General features: G+C 39.5%; 1 protein-coding gene across 1 annotated transcript in view; it reads right to left on the reverse strand.

The window, feature by feature from the left end:
- The window catches only part of LOC121523123 (inactive dipeptidyl peptidase 10-like), a 175,310-nt gene extending 154,116 nt beyond the window's left edge, over positions 1 to 21,194 (reverse strand). The window contains exon 1 of the mRNA XM_041807896.1: positions 20,812 to 21,194. Within this exon, the coding sequence (XP_041663830.1) occupies positions 20,812 to 20,868 (57 nt within the window). The 5' untranslated portion in view covers positions 20,869 to 21,194. The remainder of the gene's footprint in view (positions 1 to 20,811) is intronic.
- Between the last annotated feature and the right edge of the window lie 1,612 nt (positions 21,195 to 22,806).

The following is a 22,806-nucleotide window of genomic DNA, read 5'->3' on the forward strand; positions in this document are numbered from 1 at the left end:
TGTTATTCTAACAGAGAGTATCCCCACAGTGAAAAACCTTTGACACTCCATTTGAAGCAGAGACAGCAAATATCAAACTAAAAGGCAACTGGACTCTATTTACAAAAATTTACTTCACCAGTCATAGAATCTGTCTTACAGAAATGTTTTGCCCTATCTGTAACAATTATCTTTTGCATTACTATGACAGAATGAGACAAATAAAAAAAAACTCTGGACAGTCTTCTTTCCTTCCATAGATGGCTTAATGAAGTTTAATTCATTTTTAAGTTTTTGGGTTGTCTTACTTTTCTTAGCTCTGCAGGTACAAAGCCTTTAGTAAATTCTATCACTGATTGATTGTACATTATGTTGACATGAGCTGGCAGCCCCTGCAGTAGAGCACTGACTGCAACGATGAGCAGGATTTTCAAGGTTAAATTGAGATGAAAATAAAGACTTTGATATATTTCCTAGCTTGCTGTCACAAATACCAACAATGTTTGTGTTAACCGCTCCACAGATCATGCATGGTGCAAACATCCATGACTGGTACAGTAGAGGCGGTCGATAGATAAATGTGGTGGTCTATCTATGTTTCCATCCATCTGTGGACTGCTATCACTATCACTGGCCTTTTAGATGAGTCTTGATTATCTGCCCTGGGGAGTCAGATCGATCCCTCCTGCTCTCTCTGCTTATAAAAAAAACCCTGAAAGTGCTGAAAAACGTGTTTGCCAGAAACACTCTGCACTTCATCTGGGCTCAAATGATGAAGAAGTGGAGAGTAAAGGTCTGGCAGGAGCCACATCTTCAATATTAATGAGAACAATATTCAGGGAATCAACCAAAAATGATCTCTCCACTTCAAAGATGGGGAGTAAATGACCTGATTGCTATTTAGTACATGGAGTTTTGTTAATACAACCATACACAATGATGAGAAAAAGTATTTTCCCCTCCCTGGTTTCATTTTTTTGCATATTTGTCACACTGAAATGGTTCCAGTCATTACATAAGTGTTGACGTCAGACAAAGATTACCCAAGTAAATACAAAATGAAGTTTATTAATGGACAAAAGCCATCTAAACCTATCTATCCCTATGTAAAAAGTCATTGACCCCTCAATCTAAGAACAACTGACTTTGACTAGGCAACTTTAAAACCTTAATTTCAGTCAGCAGCATTCTCGTCATACATTTTAACATTTTATTACAAAATGGATATTCAGTTTTACTGGAGAGGGCTCTTCTCAAAAGACACTCCCTGGTTAAGTCAAGCAGAATGCTTTGACTTCCAAGGGAGCACATAGAAAGAAATCCTCATATGAATAGATGCATTCATGGCAATGTGTATTGAATACAATAAAATTAATTCAAAAGCAATTAATCCATAGTAGCATAAATCTCAACATGAGGGTGCAACAAGCTTCATGCTATAAAGGAGGAGGCTGGGGTGGAGGAGGTTAGTCTTTGCCACCAGCAGCAGCACCGTGGTGCATCAGCATTAGTGCAAGCAGGGATTAGTGAGAAGTGCGTCGTATTTCAATACACCACTGTGTTGTGAGAAAGAGCTGTGATTGGCTGTTGGAGCTGGGAGGTGATAAGCGGGATCAGTTGGACGTCAGCTGATCACGGCTGGGCGTATGACTACTGTGTCCTGCTTGAACTAACGCTGAGCTTCATTTTGCCCCAGATCATCGTACTACCACCATTTTTGACTGTTGGTATGCAGAATGTAATGCAGATGTAACAGGACGCACACCTTCCAGAAAGTTCAACTTTTGTCTCGTCAGTTCACAGGATATTTCCCCAAAAAGTCAAGGGGATCAGCAGGATGATTTTTTTTTGTCAAATGTGAGACGAGCCTTTGTGTTCTTTTTTTGTCATCAGTGGATTTGGCCTTGGAACTCCCCAATGGATGCCATTTTTGCCCAGTCTCTTTCTTATTGTTGAATCATGAACACCGACCTCAACTGAGTCAAGTGAGGTCTGCAGGTCTTTAGATGTTGTTCTGGGTTCTTTTGTGACCTCCTGGATGGGTAATTGACACGCTCTTGGTGTAATTTTGGTTGGCTGGCCACTCTTGGGAAGGTTCATCACTGTTACAAGTTTTTCCCATTTTATGAATAATGGCTCTCAGTGTGGTTAGCTGGTGTCCCAAAGCCTCAGAAATGGCTTTGTTACCTTTTTGATAGATGTCAGTGACTTTGTTTCTCATCTGTTCTTGATTTTCTTTAGATGGGGCCATGATGTGTTGATTTGTTAGATCTTTTAGCCTACTTCACTTTGACGGACAGGTTCTATTTAAGGGATTTCTGGATTCAACATGTGGCAGTAATCAGGCCCGGGTTAAACACAGTTTTTTGATGAGCTGAAACATTTTGATGTGTCAAATTTGCAAAAAAAAAAAAAAAAAATGGAATCAGGAAAGAGGCAAATATTTCTTCACATCACTGTGAATTGTAGTGACGGTATAGTGGTGGTTTCTCTATTATTTATTTATTTTTCTCCCCATTGATGGACATTGAAGCAGAGTTTATAATCCCCCACTTTCTAAAGGATAATGCTAGCATTTTTTTCCTAGATATTTGTGATGTATGTATAGACTAATTAAGCAGTTGCAGGAATAAACTCAATTTAGTTGCATTTTTCTTTCATATAACCTGTCCTAATCTAAAGGTGTAGAATTAAAAGTGTTTGAGCTACTTAATCAGATCAGCTTCCGTTAATCTTACTTAATAATCCCTCTCCTCTCAGAGTAACTTTGCTGTGCTTCAGTGTGCTCAAGTATGAAATAATCACTGGATTGCAAAGTTCTGCTTCGCAGGTTTAAAAGAGCTGGTAGTCGTGTGCATCGTCTGCAAAAGAAGTCGTTATGCATCGCCGGCAGTAAATTAAAACATGGAGCAACAGTTTGAAAAATCTCTGCTTCATTGGTTGAACCCACTGTGCATGAAGCTCCTTTAACAAACTGAGCTGTTACACCAGAGTAGAATAAACCTGCAGCAGAGAGAGCATGTTTCTGTGGAGGATTGTTTTCCTGTTGTTTGGGAGACAAGTTTGTGTTTGGATGTAAGGCGAGAACAGCCTGTTCCCTGCCTCAGCGTTTCTATTTAGCAGTGAGGGCAAACATACGGCCTTTCAATTAGAGCCCATGTTTCTGCTCAGGAAAGTTTCTCGAGGCAGCTTCAACTCCACAAAACATTTTAAGACTGAAAAGAGCAGGAAGATTCAGCAATGACACTCCTAACTCCTATCTAATCTGGATTAGCTGTGTTCTACCTGAACATATACATGGATTTAAGAGACGTCCGGTTATCACAAGGTGGTTCCGGATGTTCCTTCGTGCTAATTCCTGTTATCTGAAGTTCGACTGCCCCCGTTCGTGACTCAAACTTTGTAATTGCCTTTTAATCCCTTTGAGGACAGAAACATGTGTCAGCATTTGGTAATTCAGGGCAAGTCGCCAGAGGAAAGAGATTATTACAGGAACATCATAAGTGTGAATCATCGTACAGTTCAGGAGATTAAAGAAGGGGGTGTTGGCAGCGGTTATGGCCACTCGATAGAGTCTAAGATGGTCAAACAGGTGGAAAAACGATGATGTCTGATGTTAGCAGAGTATAAATAAGCCGTCTCTGTCTCTATATGATGAGTAAGCATTTATGTAATATTTTCTTCAAGCACATGTCTTTTACCATACTCAGTATGCAGGAAGTGAAGGTGCAGATGTGTGCTGAACTTTTGTTAAGATGACCTTAACACACGTTCAGACAAAGACACTTCCTGAATTCTAATTGGCTGCTTCAGTTTTCTGCAAAGATCCCTTTAGGGAAAATGAAAGGTTTTAAATTCCCATGTAAAATATTGATTTTCTTTCCTAAAAGTTGAAGATCTTTTCAGTCAATGCTTATGTAAAGAACTGAATAACAGTGGTTACACTAGTATTTGCATTACTTTTACATTACTCCTTGTCACCTGAGATCTTCTGTAACTTAAATGCCGATGAAAAATACAATGCAAATCACATTCCACATTCCTGTAATATAAAGTACCGGTTCTATTTCCTGCAGTAAAAGGCGTAGGGATACGTGAGTGATGTCAACACAAGAAGGGAGGACTTAGAGTAGGTGTGCTCCATAAGAAGTTAGTCAGCAGTGTGTTATTATCAGTCAAGATGGGTTGATAAAGTCAACAAAAGGCAGTCATCACCTTCTGTTAATTCTACATAACACTACAATTAGAACAAATCTTTATTTTAATTAGGAGGAATTAGATAAGATCTCTCCTTTCTCTTCTTTAATACAAAAAATTGACAGGAAAGTTGTGAAAAAATCAGACCAATAAAGCACCTCATGGAGAAATATGTCCAGATCAAGGCTGCAGTAGGGAACATTTCCCCCATGATATCTGCTGCCACAGGCCTGTTTATCTCAGCTTTTGTAACAACCTGTTGCTGCTGTTGAAAACTGAGCGTTGGTTGCTTGGTTAGTGTTGGCTTTATGCAGTTACCTTGGCTGTAGGGGTCAAAGCTTAGTTTCTAGCTTTGTGTTAGGGTGCATAACGCAATTACAGTAACGTGTCTCTTTCTACTGCGTTACACCCAACCCTGCTGGCCATTGAATTAAGGCTCCCATTGCACTGTTGTTGTTGTTTTTAGTTTTGTTTTCGTATTTGTTTTGTTTTTGTTTTGGTAAAATTTACCTCAGGCTGTTTTTCAACTGTCAAATAATCGAGAATATAAGTCATCCTTGTATGATCTACGGTCTGTTTTTAAATCTTTCGAAGAGGAAAAAGCTCAGCACTGTTAATTGTCTTTACCGTTTACTTCCCCTTCTTCTTTAAATGCACGCTCATGACCTAACAAGGTTGACATGGTTTAAAAGTGTTGTCAGCTCTCACTGGTGTCATTTGTATCATTTAGTATTAAAGCACAATCTAAGCAGTAATGCCAGAGCAGCGGCTTGCAATAAACAATGACTGAGGGTGAATTTCAAACTGGGTTAGGTCTTCTGCATTTTGTGGCAGTAGCTGCTGGAGTTGTGATTTTACATGTCTCAGCATTTTATACTGCTATATGAAACACCTTTTTAGATGAACAAAAATGTATACAAGCAGATACACCAGATTTGTTGGTTAATAAACTGAGAATCAAAGTCTGTCAGTCTTTGACGCTTCCTGATCTCTAAGTTTGTCATACTCCACTGACACCGCCACTTAGCCATTCACAATGCGCAATGGGCAGCAATCACTCTCTTTTAGGTCAGTCTTTGCAGTTCCATTGCACAAGCTGTACATCTCTGGCACATCCCAGAAGCACCAACATGTCTAGTGGCATCAATCCACGTAGAGCAGATCGATCCAAACAGCCAGAGAAATGTGCAAAGCATCCAATCATCTCTAAAATACAACACAACGCACCGATTGCTGATGGCAAATCCTCCCTCTATCAGCATTGCATCTCATCCTGTGGCACAAGCAACATGTTGTCTGTAGGTCAGTGGGTCTTAGAGCTACTACGGTGACACTGACTGAAAACTACAGAATTTTACACGAAATCACACATCCTTTGTAATCATCCTTTCAACTTCAACCTCACCCGTGGTGGAAACAATAAAATCATGGAATGATGTTGAGATGAATGGCATAATAATCTGTTTTTTCCACACACTACTCCCATTTAAACTGACAGCTCTCTGTGATCTCATGATCTCGAGCCTCAGGCTGTACTCCAGGTGCATTTCCTGTGTGTGAAGTCGTTCACCTTCAGGCAGAGGAAAGCACTGCACACTCGGATTTCTGCACAGGCAGAGCATGTGGAGATTGGAAAAAAAAATTGTTGACCCCAAGAAGAACTGCAATTGCTTTTGCTAGTGCTAATGGGGATCCTAATAAATAACTAAAGAAAGAAAGCTCCTGGTGTTGTCAAAAATTGGTCACTTAAATCCAGAGTTTGAATATGACTTTTTATACCTAGATCTACCATGCTGGTAAAATTTGCTGAATAAGAAAACATGAATTTTCCTGCTGTTTTTTTTCATGCCTTTGGAAGTAATTTACAGCAGATGCTGCTATGGAAACGCCTGGACTCCCTATCTAACCTTCAGCATGGATACAACAGGTGAAAAAAGAGATTCATTATCATTTAGTGTTATTAGATATACTTGCCAATAACCCTGTTTTCCCTCTAGCGCCAAGTGGTTTGGAAGACTGGAGAAAATTAGAATACTGAAGCATCTGGAAAGGAAGTAAAGCTCTGGGTCTACTCCTAACTCATCCTTCTTACATGAATTGATCACAAAGCCTGGAATTAACATTTTTCTACCTATTTACACCACTAATCCTATTTTACCATCTTTAAATAGTGATGATGTTCCTTTTCTGCCCCTTTTGTTTCTTCAGCCTCTAAGTGGCCATAAAGTCTGTTATTGCACGTTTAAGCATTTTGTCTTCATGTCTAAATGTGTATCGATTGACCCACAAAAAGCCCTAAATCTGTTTTTTTTACTTCACACTTTCATCTCTAAACTCCAACCCATCTCCACCTTAAAACCTCTTCTTCTCACTTCATTTAGTCCTCCCCATCAGCCTCCTCATCCTCACCCACTTTAAATCAATCGGCCATTCACGCCCTCATGCTGCTGCCTCCTAACCTTTCCCTCTCTTCTTTTATCGTCTCTACTCTGCATTTCTGTCCGTTAATTGACCTCTGCCTGAGTCACAGCACCTCTCCGCTCTCTCCTCACCCTTTACAGCTCCTTCTCTCTCCTCTTTACGCCCTGTTTCATCTCAGTCTGAGGCCACTCTGCTGCAGCATCCTGGACATTTTCTCCATTAGTGTGAATAACAGCTTCAACGGTCCGAGGATCCCGGCCCTGTGAGGGCTCCGCTCCTTCTCACATGAGGCAGGCATCCATTTCTCCCGTCGCTCGCCTTTTGTCCCTAGCTTGGACAACAACAGCTCCATTAACAAAGCAGGGGATAACACAGTGTCAGGTGGTAAGTCTGTACACCCCGCTGACCCCCACAGAGTGTCTGCCGGCTGCAGGGTCTCGCAGAGGTCAGTCGGCCTTTATTATGTCTGTGGTTACAGCAGGCAGAGACACAGTGAGAGAGCAGCCAATGTCAAATGAGTCCCTTTGTTCTTTGCTTTTAGAGATACTAAAGAGGGGCTGGACATACAGTCGCTGCCAAGAGGGATCCAGTGCTCCCATTCCCACAAATTCTCACTCCCAACTGGTCGAATACAGCGATGGCCTTCAAATATGGCACAACTATGACTATGCATTGCTCCAGCATCAGTTTTCCACAGAGACAGGGATAATAATAAAGTATTTAAAAAAATAAAGAGGTGAGACATAAGGCTTTAAGAACCAGAATTAGCCAACATCTTTAATATATTTTTCCTACGTTATTCAGGTAAGATCCTAAATTTGCAACATATTTAGAAAGTGCTTATACTTAAAACCCCACGTCTGAGCATTTTTGCACGTATGTTTTGGTATCAAGGGTATATATTTACCCATAAAATGTGAAAAAAAGCCTTATGATTGTGGTCATAAAAAATGAAATCCAACAGCCTATCAGAATCTGCTCTCATCTCAGAAGCTCACAGCTGTACTTGTGCTGAAACCCCCACAGAAGAGAGGAGCAGAGTGACAAAGGTGATTTGCATTTAAAGAGATGAAAACTAAAATCGATGGATCTGAGAAAGGCTGTTTAGAGCTGGTTTATACAGGTTTATAAATCTGGTGCTTAATTTATATTTCACTCTGACCAAAGTATGGTACAGATGTTTTATTTAGACCACAGGAGACTTAACCTGACACACCAGATCTACTGTTTCAAATAAGCAGTGCATGGATATATTTCACATTCATCTGGGACAACTCCCATAGAAAGTGTTTGGGATGCAGGACTTTTAGAAAAATTCTCAGAAGGTAATTGGAGGAATGTTCTGCCTGCTGCATTCATGACTGGCCGATCAGGGCGACAAGACAAACTGATGTTCTGCGCACGTGCTACTCTTAAGCTGATAGACCACTGCTGTAGATCGCTGGGGATCGTTGGGGAGATCGTTCTCTGTATAAATCTAATGATAAGGCCATCTGGAGATGTGTAAAAGCTTCTTCTCTGCTGACACAGGCTGTGCGGTGTGGCTCTTTGTTCTTTTTTTAAAAAGAAATGTGGTCCATTTCTGATTAAACTGCCACTTTCCTACAGCTACATCCAAGGTAACAGCTGTTGGATACACCAGCAAACCCCACCCGTAATAATGGCAAACCCATGCTGAAGCAGATCAGGTGAAGGGTGAAATAATCTTTTCTGTCATGAAAGGCTTTCAGTGTAGCCCTTTTTAATTAAGAAATGTTGTCCATTTCCATCGAAACTGCCACTTTGCCAGAGTCCGAGCTAATCACTCCTGCAGCAGCCGCACTACAACATATTATGTCTCCCCTGTAACTCTCACAAACTCCAAGCGAAAACATCTCCCCCATCATGAAAAGCTTTTAGTAGTGTTGTACTCAAGAACACACTATTCGAGACCAAGACTTGCCAAAGACCAGAGTGAGAGGAGACCAAGGAGACAAGCTGAAACCAAGACCATAAAAATATATTTTAAAAAATCATGACCAGGTTGAACGGTTAAAGAGAATTCTGTCTTTAACTTTAGTTTTCTTTTTAGTAAATTTGACAGATTAAAATAATGTGTCTGAAACTCTTTTAAATCACAACATGCAAAAATCTCAAATCTTAATAAATTTCTTCAACTAACTTCGTTTAGAAATAAAGACTTTTATGTATTAAAAAAAACTGACAACTCCTGAATCATTTTACATATCAGAAAATAAGATTTTTATCTAGATTTGTCAGGTAAATGAGGCCTAAAGTAAGTGTTCAGAGTAATTACTGACTAGAAATAAGATTGACTGACGTCTGAGTTTTTGCAGATGCTTCTCCTCATTATCACATGATTAAAGTCGAAGAATAGCAGATCAGTGCTGGTCTTGATCGGTCTTGATGGAAAATCCTGAGTCCAGCCTGTCTGAGACCGAGACAAGACAAAGTAAAAATGCTCTTGATTCCAACACGAGATGAGGACATTCAAAATGTGGTCTTGAGACCAGTCTCAAGACCATTCTCGAGCTTTAGTGTTATCTTTATTCTTTATTTCATGCAGAAATATTTTTAAGTTCTGGTAAAATCCAAGCTATACTAGAGCAATAACCGAGCCAATCACAGCACTGGAGGCAGCCATTGCAAACAGCATTTAGTACAACTAAAACCCGCCCATAGCTGCCGCCTCGTTCTCATGCTGATTGGCCCAAACAGGGTTTGGTTCGGCACAATCATTGTGGATTGGATTTTTTTTGGATTTGTCAGATGGAATTAGACCACTCCATCTGCCCTGCTAGGCTAAAATAATGCATGACTGAAATGAAAGCTGAACATGCTTTTGTGCATGTAATTTCATAGTTTGAAAGAGTCAATTGATTAAAAAAAATGCAGAAAATACCTGAAAAAACTTTTTTATTTTGTCTTTCTCAATCTCAGCATATTTAGGCGCTCATAAATTCTCCAGGAATCTCCAGGATTTTGAATGCTTACAGTTTCTACTGATTCAAGTGCAGTTAGGCATCTTTGCCAATCGTTTGATGTCACACAGCCACATTTCATAACAGTATGGCTATTCATTGTGAATCACTGTAATAACTCCTACTGCCCAAACAGGCAGTTATCTACCATTATCTATGAAATAACCTTCCTTTCATGTGTGTTTCTGGTAGCTCAAACAGCTGTGAACACTGGCATCTGTAGAAAACAAACAAAAAAAAAAATTGGCCAGACAAAAATACTCAAGGTCTAAACGCAGCGGAGTTATGGATTGGTGCCTTGCAGATTTCGCCGGTGTTATTGTTTGGCAAGATTCTCTGGTTTACTCGCCGCTGACTAAACCACAAACAGAAAAAGGCTTTCAACACAACAACAATGGACTTAACTGCACCCACAGCAGACAGAGAGAACCACTGTTCCTCCAGCATGCAGATACTGAAACAGCTCATGGCTCGGCTCTCTCCTTCCTTCACCTATTATTTAAAGATGCCTCTGTGTTCCCCCCTCTTGTAATTCCCTCAGCATGGTCATGCAACTTTGATGAAGCGTAACCCTGTTAAGAGCCTGCCAAGGAGCTCTGTACACACACTGTGGGCTGACAGAGCCGGGACAGTAATAGCGTTGGCTCTGCTGAGGAGCAGCTCTCACCCTGAAAACGTGACGGCGGCCTGCTGCACAAATCTTACGCAACTACTTCAACTGACGGCTCAAATACGTCTCAGCTTTAAGACCGCTGATGTTCAGGCATTTTAGTCACAGTCTCATCAGTCATCTCACTCTGTGATCCTGTAGATCTAATGTTTCATCATCTGTGTCATTTACTCCTAAATACCAGTGTTGTTTTTGACATATGTGCCTTATTTTTGTGCATGTTGGTGCTTAAATGATCAACCAGAGAACCAACGATTTGATCTTAACCATAGCTTTAGGCTGTGATGGCTGCATTATAACCTTGAAGGGGCATAAAGCTCAAAACCAATGCTCATTTTCACCATCAACAGACACAACTGACTGCAGATGATGACAGCTTTAACATCACTGATGCAGCAGCCACCAGACTGCATTATAAAAGCAGTGGTTTGACCTTTGTCACATGGTGTCTGTGTTGTTTTCTTTCTTTCTTTCTTTCCACCTTGTTCCGTCTCTCTCTCTCCTGTGTTGCTTCTCAGCCTTTTGTATTTTTGAACTTTCACTCCAAGTCTCTCTTCATTTTTATCTTTTGTGTTGTCCCTCCTCATCCCCTTGTTATTATGAGAAACATGATAAACTTGCAAACAAGGAAGTTGATGGTTCTGAAAGTGTAAAATATTTTACAGTGCGACAGAGCTGCTGTAACTCTTGAAAATTTGTGGTAAGGTGGGTCTCGTCTGAGGAGAACAAAGCAAAGAGTCAACCTAATAGCAAGGCAATGCATAATAATGAAGAATCCTTAAGGAACACCTAAAGTCACAGATGTGAACTCGAACCCAGTGGATAACTTCATTCATTGTGCAGATTTGTCCCACATCAAAAACAACAACAATCCATCAGAAACATGACCAAAAGAATCCCAGAATGGATAAATATACAACAGGAAACATCCAAACACAACAAAAACATCTAAATATCCTGCCCAAGGCATGATGGGAAACCCTGCCCACAGATACCCTTAGATTTCAGATGACAGTAGATGGAGCTTAGATCAGTTTACTCTTTCCAGAGTTGAAAGAACACTGATGGATCCCCCTTGAGAGATTAAAATTCCAGTTTCTGCTGTTCTGGGATATGATGTGGAATTATTCTCTCATTACGTGCTACTGTGTGCTCAACAAAAGGGGAAAAAGTCATCGGCTTCTGCCATCACCACAGAGCTCAACAGCGACCATCCACTTTTTCCGTAACTTCTCTAGAAGCAGCCCACAGCCAAAATTAATGTTCACAGTGGGCTCCACTAATCAGAGATAAAATGTGTTACTCTAGGATTATGGGTATTGTAGTACTGTTGCCCAAGATCACACATAAACCATGTCTTTCTTGAATGAGGTCTGCAGTATACTAGTTTGTGTCTTCAGCATGACCAAACATCATTATTTTCCTGTCTAGTTTAACTGCTCACAGTAGGCTCAACCAATCAGAGAAAACACTGTTACTACTATACTGATACTCTAGGACTGTGGGTAATGTCGTGCTGTTGCCCTAGACCCTAAATAAACCATGTTTTTCTTTGACACATTTGATATCAAATGAGCTTGTGTCTCTTACATATCCGTATTTTATCGATTCCACATCAAACCATCCTTATGTTTCAAAAGAAAATAACTGTTGTTCACTAGCAGCAGCAGAATACAGAAGTTTTGCAGGCCACAGTGGCTTCATTCACACTGAGGTAGCTCCTGGTAAGTCTGCCTTGAATGGTTGTGACATTATGACAAACTAGAAAAGCACTCGGAGATCACAGACCTCCGCCATTAGCCCTACCTCCCAATGGTAGCATCCTAAAGAAAAAATTGTGGAACCAGACAGTGATCTGGATCACTCCCAAAATCTAATCAGTTCTTCCTTATGCCATTTCTGACATATCCTGAAAATTTCACCAAAATCTGTCCGTAAGTTTTTGAGTTATGTTGCTAACAAACTAACAAACAACCCCTCCCGATCACATAACCTCCTTGGCGGAGGTAATAACTAAATCTGAAAAGCAGCACAGACTGAATGAAACTGTGGCTGATGAGGACTGAGAGGGAGTGGGCACATCTGATTCCCCGTCTCTCCCAGCCCTGTCCATGATGGTTTAAAGACATTTGTTGAAACTTCAGCGTTTAGTAACTCTTTAAAGTCCCTGTAGAGTGAAAAATAATCTTTATTTAAGGTTTGTTGTACGATAGGCCACTGTGTTATGAACCACCAGACCAATATTCAGTCATAAAACACAAATCCAAGTTTAGAAAACTAAGCTTCAAAATCACGAAAAATGAGTAAAATCTGCTCTAGGATGATGTGGGCGTGTCAGTTGAATGAGCTGAAGCCACGGCCACTCATGAAAAATACGATCCTCTCAGATTTGAAAAATGCTTCTGACCAGAGAGCAGCTGGCTGGCTCTGTGCCAGAGCAGAGAGACAGAAGTTGTGGATCAGATTTACTGTTTACTAGTTCAGTTCTCTCTAATATGATCCTCTGAATGACCTGTAAGCCGATGTGGCTGATAGAGTTGGGACATTTACATCCAATGGACAGAAACACAGCATGTGATTGGTGGTCAACTTTCAATGAAGGCAGTGACACTGGCTAACAACGGACTGTACTGAGATGAACTGCTCAGGGACTTTATATTGGTTTAGTGTCACGGGGGGGGTAATCCCCATCAAGGCTGGTGATGTCATGCCAAGACAGGAATGGAGGGAACAAATTTTTAACGGTCTTAACCCAAAATGCACAGGTCTCTGTGTTTTCATGTTTATAACAATCTTATTCCAACATATCTAGCAAGTTAAGACATAGATTCTGGATTTAATTTTACAGAGACTTTAAATATCTGATAAATTGAGTAAGGAGTTTCCATCTGTCTGCATGTTAATAGTTAACTAGCAGTTAGATACTGATTTCTATTGTAATTATGCCAGTTTTTGCAAAAAATTAAAAGCTAACTGTACTTTTACTTGAATTAAATTGTGGTGGGCTTTTCTGTGGAGCAGAGCGTTAAAGAGTTTTACATTTTGGTGATGCAAAAGTACCAAAGCTGCCACCTGTAGGAGGTCCAAGTGCACCTCAAAGCTAAGTACACACACCTACTGCTGAATCATGATATGAAATATGACTGTCTTGAAATCAGTGATGACTAACCTTATTCACTGATGATTGGAGCAAAAAAAATCACAACCTGAGCATTTCTACTTTCATCTGCAGACAAAAGCAATCAGCTTAACCCTTTCTGACTTTTTATAGCTGCTGTTTTGACTGATAAAGGTCCAAGGGTTGAAAACACCACCATTCCCATTAAATGGGAACGGTTCAAAACCCAAAAGAGCAGCATGAATCTCCATTTTTTTCTTGAGAAATGCTGCAGCTGTTCTACTGTCAGCATTTGATTATAGAAAAAATTTAGGCACAAACAAAAGCAACCAACAGATAACAAAGTATCAACCCAACGATCCTGATGTCTGCAGCAACAGCCGGCTCCATTAACAGCTCCCTGCTGCTGTGATCATACACTACAGCATCCTCACTAATTAAATCAGTGAACTCTACTCACACATAGAATCAACAACAGCACTTTTAAACAGCCTAAGGCCCACTAAGTGTAGTATCCAGCGAGCTTTAAATATAGACCAGAGACTACTGAGCGCTGTGAGCGATCATATTTCAACCACATCTCAAGAGGCCGGCTCATATTTCAGGCACAGAAATGCAATTAGGGTTTTTTTGATTTCTTCGAATAATAAGGCTACGGGGCAGAATTCAATTAAGAACACCAAGAATATATCAGGAAATCTCTCAGAGAAAGACCCACAGAGGAACAGAAGGTATTCAGAAAGGAGAGGAGAGGTTACATGTGCAAGGAGGAAGAGAACAGTGGGAGAAAGCGGATCAATAATTGATGGAGACGGAGGTTCAGAGGTTTGGTGCAAACATAAGCCAATAGTAGTCAAGCCAGTCCGAGCAAAGAGAAAGATTTCATCCCTCTAAAAACATGGCATTGTGCCTAAGACTGGGTGACAGAGACCAAAAATTATTCTTGATGTATTTTAGCTGAATATATAGCCACATTTAAAGAAAAAGCGAATAGTAGTCACAATGCCAGAATTATTAACTTTATAATAACTACAACAACAACAACAACAATAATAATAATAATAATAATAATAATAATAATAACTTTATTTAAACAGCACTTTTGTGCTTATACAGCACAAAAAAATGGGCTCACAAACACTTCCCACCAACATCAACAGAACCCAAACAGTTCAAGACCATAAGCCAAAACTAGGATCAAGATAATAAGCTAACAGTATCTTCAGACACCAGAACTCAGATGTCAGAGCGCACAATGACATCACAGATGTCATTAGAATGCAGGCATCATGCAAACTAAGGCAGAAAAGACACCGGACAAAGACAAAAGATAAAGACAAAAAAAAAAAAAAAAACTAGTGGCAGTAAAAACAGCAAAATATCAGCGAGGGGAGATAATTCCAAATAAATAAGGCTCCTTAAATATAGTGGTGTTAAAATGAATCCATTTAATAGCAAAAGTAGAAAGAAGGAAATTGATAAAGAGACACACACATTTAAAAAATAGCGTAAAAAAGATTAAGAGATATGCTAAAAAAAATGTGAAAAAATTGTTAAAAATCTGTGAGAAGATAAAACCCAGATAAGAAGCTGACATCATATAAAAGCAAGTCTTTAAAATGGGTTTAGGAAGTTATTTAAAAGAAGCAACTGATTCTGCACATTACAAAGTCAAGGAGCCCTGATGGAAATGCTCGATCACCTTTAGTTTTGAGTCTCGACTTTGGAATGACCAGGAGGCCCCCACCTGAGGATTTCAGGCTGTGGGCTGGAATGTAGGGAGATAAAAAGTTCTATTATATAGTTTGGACTCAGACCCTTTAGTGCCTTAACCTCCTGAGACCCTGTATGCATATATGAGGACACTGTTAAATTTTGACTGTTCTACAACATAGTGATAAATTATGCTATTAAAACTGGAGCGATAATTGTCCAGAATTTCCATAAAGATTGTGTAAGGTGCTTGGAATGTGTGGAGAATTTGCTTTCAGTTTTTCAGGATTATTTTTTTTTCCTTTTCTTTTAAGGAACATGTTTGTTTATTTTGAAAGTTTGATGGGGGGGGCTTTTAACATTTTTTGAGGAATTTATTGTAAATTTTGGAGATTCTGATTGGAACTTTGGGTAGTTTTATTCCTTCAATATTTTCTTTGTTTTGGAGGAATATGTTTTGGAAATTTTCTACAATTTCCATGGAGTTTTGAAGGAATTTGTAAAGTTTTGGGATTTTGATTAGAAATTATGGGAAATATCTTGTCAGTTTTTAGGATTTTTTTTAACAGATTTTTTTGGTCAAAAATGTATAAATCTTTTGGCGTTTTCAGAAAAGTTTACTGAAATGTTTGGAGTATTTTGAGGGTTTGGAGTTGTCTTTTTAAAAGCGATCTTTGAATTTTCACAAAAATTGTTTGTAATGTCTTAGAAATTTTAGGGAATGAAGATTGTTTTGTTTTGGGAGTCTTTCACTTTTTCAAGGGGAATCGTCCAGAATCTCATGAACTCATGAATTTTCAATGGAAAATTAGTTCATGCCTGGCCTTAACAAAATGACTACGCTGTACTTCTCTGAATGACTGAAACATTTCCTGCTGACTGAATGGCCCCTACCAACTGGCTGACACACTCAAACTGTGTGTCATCCGCATAGCAGTGAAAGGTGACTTTGTGATCCTCAGTTATTTGGCCAAGAGGCAGCATATTTAAAAAGAAAAGAAAATAGAGCCTAAAACCGAACCTTGTGGTACAACCCTGGTTATAGTAGAAGTAGAGGAGTGATTACCTATGGTGACACAGAGGTTCGCTCTTAAAGATAGGAATAAAAACGGTTAAAGTGCACTGTTCCTGATGTCCACCCAGTTCCTTAAACTTTGCTATAATTCTGGTAAAAATCAAATCATACTGGAACTTACTACAGGTCAAACCCTAAATTTGGGGCAATTTTCATTCAGTTTAATTTAAATTTAATTGCCATCAACATAAACTATACTGATATAAACAATATTGTCCTAACCTACATCTCATTTGAAAATATATAAATAAATCTTCAGAACTCTATGTGTTTCCCAGCCCTAACTGCACCCATTCTTCGGTCCATAAACACTAACCTTACAGTCAAATAGGAGCGTTTAAGGTTCCCAGAGTGAAGACAGTTCAGTTATAACTCCACAGTAACTGAATATGTGCAGGAAAATACGCACACACTGCCCTTTTCCCTCTTACAAAGTAATTTTCCATGACTGTTCCTGCTCCTTCAAGGTGTCAGGGCAGCTGAGGAGGCAGCGGCTGAATTACAATGCGTCCTCCCCGCTCATGCACTCTCTCTCTCTCTCTCCTCTCTTCTCTGACAGACACACAGAGCATGGCATGTGCCCACGGCGCTCAGGGTTTCTGTGACCCAGTCTTGACAGCCAACAATGAGCTCCACCCGCAGCTGACGCCGGCTTGATTGTTTCAATATTTGGCGCGAGAGCAACCTGCATCATCTCCTCGCTATGCACACAGCATCATCGTCAGTGGAGACGACTGATGGAGAGGAGGGGCAGAGAGCTAAACTACAGCAGTTTGACAACATGTGGGGTGAATTTAGGGTGAATCATGTAAGTGGGTGGATCAAGTATCGAGCAGGAAGTTGACGTCATGTGAAACCGACTGAATCTTTAGCTAGGTTTCATCTTGTGATCCTAAAACTGTCAAAGCAGATCATCTGATCAAAATTAAGATAACTTGAAAAAGTTAATCTCCAACAAAACAAGTGCAAAAAATAAAAAAAATACTGACTTAGGTAGGCTATCAGGTACATTAACAGCCACCCAAGTATATCAGGTGACTGTCATGTTTAGAGAAATTGCATACTATTTACCTTTGCATGCTCAAGAACCATAATAACCCTTCCATAAATGCACCACTGAGGAGTATTATTTCATGTTTAGATTTAGGTTTCTTATTATGTCATTGCAATACTTCCTGCAGCTGTCTGCTGCTATTATGCTGTACTCCTGCACTCTATGAGAGTTGAGATCCACTTCCTCATCATCAATAAGGCATCACACATGCAGTTCACCTGCTCTCATTATGGAAGATCATGTAACATTTCATTTTTTACTTTGCAGTAATGGTGCTATATGGAAGTAATATGAAATGAAAAGAGATGACACATTAACCCTCTGAGCCCTAATCTATTTTTAACCATTGTGTCTCACCTGGACTTTTTGTCTTAAAAAGCTTGTAAAACATTAACCCTGTTGTGCACAGTCAAGCTCTGTCAAGCTTCCTTTTTTTTTTTTTCAGGACAACGTAGGTATTAAGAATATGTGTGCTGTGGTCCTGTCACTCTTGAGTTTTGCGACAACAATGACTCCATACTTTGTCCACTGTCCTACTTGAATAAAGCATAGAAGTAAAAAAAGACCCACAAAAGAAAACGTTTTGTTATTTTAAGAGTAATTGTAATAAATAAGTGTATTAAATTTATTTTGTCCCTTTTTTAAACACTTTTTAACTATTTTAGGCTACTTATCTAAGAAAGTCCATTCTATTGCTTTCTTTGAATGCTCTAAACCAGCAGATATTAGATTAGAAAGTAAAACAGCTAAGCAATGTATAAGCTGTAAATATCAGCCAGATCAACAGATAGGTTTGTATAGAGTTAAATCCTCATTGATTTTAAATGTTTAAATCAGGTAGATTGGTTGTTCTTTGATTAATTGGTATGGGTTTTGTTCCTGGAATTATGTTGTTTTTATGATGCCCCCTCCACATAAAGAAGGTGTGGAGTGGATAGATAGAACAGCTTTCTTTTGGGGGGCTAAGACAGGGATGAGAGGTAATCTTTATTATTTTGTTGCAGGGTGTTTCTTGCACATTAATTAGTTAATTTTTGAATTTTGTTTCATTTTCCTACCCTCAGCCTTATTTGATTTATTTTTTTTCTTTTAAGAGGGTCTATTCTAACATCAGGGCATCAGCCAGGGCCTGCAGATGGAAACTAGCCTTTAAATATTTATATACTTAAAAAAAAAAAAAAAAAAAAGTGTTCAATTTCTGTAACCTGACAGGCCAGATCGACTGTTTCTAGAGTCTATAAATGGAAATATTTCACATTCATCTGGAAAAGCTCCCATAGAAAGCATTTGGGATAGGCAGGTCAACAGAAGAGTGAAAACATCATGGAAAGCTTTCACTGTTGTCTTTATTCTTTATTTCAAGTAGAAACGTGGTCCAGTTCTAGTCAAATTGACACTGTACTGGGGCTAAACCCCAGCTTATCATCAAACTGGAGGTAGCCATTGCAAACGGCGTTGAGTACAACTAAACCCCGCCCACAGCCACTACCTCATCTCTTTTAACCATGCTGATTGGTCCGAACAGTGTCCAGTTCGGTTGTGGATTTTCAAGATGGATTTGCCTGATGACAGAGATGGGGTCTGGAAAATCCATCTGCGTGGGAAAAATCCATCTACCTGGGGTCCGGGGTTAAAGATCTCAGGGGGCTGCGGGGCTCTGTCTACTCTGATGATGTCATAAATACATGAGCATATTTTCTTTTTATATCATGACAGGAAACATAATATATGGTGTCATATTAGGGCCACCCAATAGGATAAAATAGATTTAAAAAAATCTGTTAATTTTTGAGAAAAACCTTGTATATTCGCAAGTTAATAAGGTCATAAATGTAAAAAAATAAAAGTAAATATTTTTAAGGTTTGAAACCTGTAATTTTGATGTTAGAAAATCAGAATTGTCAGGATTTTAAAGTCACAAAATCAACAACATTGTAAAGTTGACCTGTAAACAGTTGTCAGATAGCCCCAGTATACAGAAATATCTCTTCTAAGTGCATATAATAAATAATAAATATAAATTGAATTGCTTTAGGCTAATCTGTCCCAGTAAGAAGAATCAGGAGGTTGGGCTCTAAAATGCACAACTTGTGCAAAGACAACAGCTTCATCTGGTCTGATTTCTTCCACACAATGGACTTTATCTCCAGAATTAAATTTTTGGCCTCATAAATTCATAATGTTAAAAGTGACAATTTTGATACTTTTTCTTGCAAATTTATGACTTTTCAAATTAGAAAAATTGGAATTTTTTGTCTAAAATTAATGAACCTCTTTATTTTTTTTACTTTTTAGAATTGTCCAAATACACCATTGTAAGAATGGCTAGTTTATACGTGGATACATGGATTACACAGATTATTTTGGAATGTTCAGAAGAAAAATGATTAACATTGATGTTTAGTTTTTCCAACTCCAAGGGGGCTTAGATTTTCTCAGATACGAGTCGGGGGCCCTTAGGAGAAAAAAAATGGGAAATACTGGTCCAACTAGGCAGCTCCCTATCTCTTCATGCATGCAAAGCTATAAGATGATATATGAGATGATTGTGAAGTGTTTGCCTTTTGCTTGATGCTAGCTAGTAGAATTCTGCTCGTCCATGTAATTGAATGCAGTGGACTAGCCTAACATGAGTCTATTAAATTTTAATTTCAAGCACTTCTACACAGTGATGTGCTATTCACAGGCAAACTGGTTCAATGAAATGGCTTTTTAAAGGGAAAGACGGGAGCCAGCTCCTGTTTGAGAGCCACTTACCTGTCTTTTCCCATTTTTTGTTGTTATGACACAGAAAAAAGGGATGATATTTTTCTTAGCTCTACTCCAACAGATGCACCATGTAATAAGGACTTGTTCTTGATGGTACAACATGGATGGTTTAAACCAGGGGTGTCATGCAACCCAGCCAAGCATCCAGATGTCTTGGAGAGGTGGGACATTCTGGAAAACAACTAAATGAGATTCTCATAACTCCAAAAAGAAAAAAACTAAACCGAATCAGAGTAAAATACCATCAGGATATCAATTGCAGGACAAAATATGGCCAAATAAGCCAAATATCACCAAATAAGGAGACATAAGGAGCCAAAAGAACCAGTTCCCCTTGAGCCAAAAGAACCACATCATTAGAAAGACCTTGAATTCCCATCACTACTATTTAAACTAGCAAATATGGGAAGAGGAAAGCTCACAGCAGCCTTAACCAGTGATTAAATGCCTTCTCTTAATCATCCAGAGGTTCAGTCCCAATCACCTAAAATGTTATCAAGAAAAAAATGGTTTTGGGTCACAAAAATGCAGGCCAGTCCTCCCTGAAACGTGACAAAATCTTCCTCTCTCCAGAAATAGATAGGTAACATCTCAGTGTTGCAGAAAGGTATCATGTGTTGGAAAGCAATCTTACAGAAGACAGAAAAATCAAAAATTGTCCCAATCTCCCTGAATGCACCCTATACTGCCAAAACTGTCTGTGAGATAGCACATAAAAAGGAGCTTTATGCTGATGGATGAATTGACCTTGCAGAGACAGGTCATTCTGTAGAGTTTAGCGCAATGTGCATGAATAAAGTGGAAGAAAACCTGCAAATAAAATGCAAAGCCCACCTCATCCTGCTGCGGCTGATTCGGTCTCTGGTTCGGCTGCTCCTTCGTGGCTGTCATTATAAACTCCTCGTTCCGTCAAACTTGATTGAATCCAGGAGATTTAAAGCCAGATTCCCGTTATTTTTTCCAGCGGAGGGAAAAGTCAGGAGAAAGGGGAGGATGCAGTAGCACTGGCGGAGGGTAAAAGCAGCGCCAGAATCTTAAACAGTGTGAGCAGGAGGCACGGAGCCGTCACGATTGAGGATCTGCGAGGCTCTTGGACTGAAAGCGTCAGACGAGAAGCCAACGTGCTGTTCACATCAGGAAGGAGAGGGGGAGAGTTTCCGAACAGAGAGAGCCGAAGTGTTCTCACATTTTACCTCTCTACTTCTCCTGCATGTCTCCGTGAGGAAGTCTCCTCTCAGTGATGCTGGTATTTCGGAGGAAAGGGGGGATATAGCTCACAGAGGAGGAGGAGGAGGAGGAAGAGGAGGGGTATTCAAGTGGTCTTGTGATGGTTTTCCGAGAGGGAGGGGGATGCTCTTTCAGGATTTAAAGACAAATTTATAATGAGAGTGCAGAGAGAAATGTTCTGCCTGTAGATAATGCATTCGCAGAGTTATTTTGCCTCTAGAGGACAGACGTTTCACTCATTTATGCGCTGAAATCCTGCATCACACCCAGTCACTCCGCCTGCAGCTGTGCAGGTGCTGTCCATGGTGCTGAAAGCCCGCTGCACACTCACGTTGATCACCTCTGCTCTTTTCAACCAGGAACACCAGACGCTCCCCTGCCGGCTCATTTCTTGTCATTCTGCACCTTAAAAAAACTGAATACAATTTTAACCATTATCTTTTTAATGTTTTTTAGTTATGACAAATAATAAGTCAATTCGGCCATTTTCCCTGTCAGATAACATAAATCACACCTAAAAAAAAAAAAAAAAAAAAAAAAAAAAAAATGCGACTTCCCCTTTCTTTCCTGCTTTTGGTTTGATCCAAAAGTTGCCACACGAGATGTTTTCACAACAACGGTTACTCACGGACTCAGACACTCATGTCACAGATATTATAGTGTGAGGTTAAAGTGAATATAGAGGATCAAACCTTTGTTTAAAACGTCTAAAGATCAAAATAGATAACTCAAACATAATTTCATACCCTTTAAAAATACTCACCACTTTTTGTTTGGGGGTTTGGCTCACTGCCTCGCTAGCTTAGCTAGCTAACACTTGCTAACAGGGTGCGAACTGGAGAACAAGACTTAAAGCAGAATTTGCCCTGAATTTCTATTTCTCTGTATTTTTATCATCAGTTTAATGGTTAACACTCAGAGGAGAAAGTGCACAACTGTTGTATTCAAGTAAAATTACAGTTACCCTGGTTAAAAATGACTTAAGTTAAAAGTAAAGTACTGGTCTATAAGGCGACTAAAGTTAAAGTAAAAATTGTTTAAAGTTTACTTTTAGAAGGGTACTGAGTAGCAACTGAGGAGATGTACAGCAAAATATGATCTTTCCTTATTGGCAAGAAAAACAAGAGAATAGATCTCCAACCAGGTGTTCAGATAAAGTCACACCTCTTTGATAAAGTAGAATACAGTCTGAAATATTTCACAGTATGACAGACGTGCAGTAACTCTTGATAATCAGAGGCACCATGGGTTTCCTCTGGTAAGAACAAAGCAGAGAGTCAACCTCATTGCAACACAGTGCATTATGATAAAGATAATGCAGTGTCTGTAGGAAACCCTCAAGTCAAAGGTGGAAACTCTAACCCAGTGGATAACTTCACTCCAAAAACCACAACGATCCACCAGGAACATGATCAGAAGAACCCAACCAGAGATCAGTGCACAACAAGAAGCATCTTAACACTCTGTCTGAGGGCATGATGGGAACTCTGCCCACACATCCACCCAGATTTGGTATCACAGCCATCATGACTCTACAGTTTAACTAACACTGATGGATCAACACTGTCAAATAACCTCAACACTGATGACCATTTCACTCAG

Source organism: Cheilinus undulatus, linkage group 15, assembly GCF_018320785.1.
Source record: "Cheilinus undulatus linkage group 15, ASM1832078v1, whole genome shotgun sequence".
In the NCBI taxonomy this organism is placed as follows: domain Eukaryota; kingdom Metazoa; phylum Chordata; class Actinopteri; order Labriformes; family Labridae; genus Cheilinus; species Cheilinus undulatus.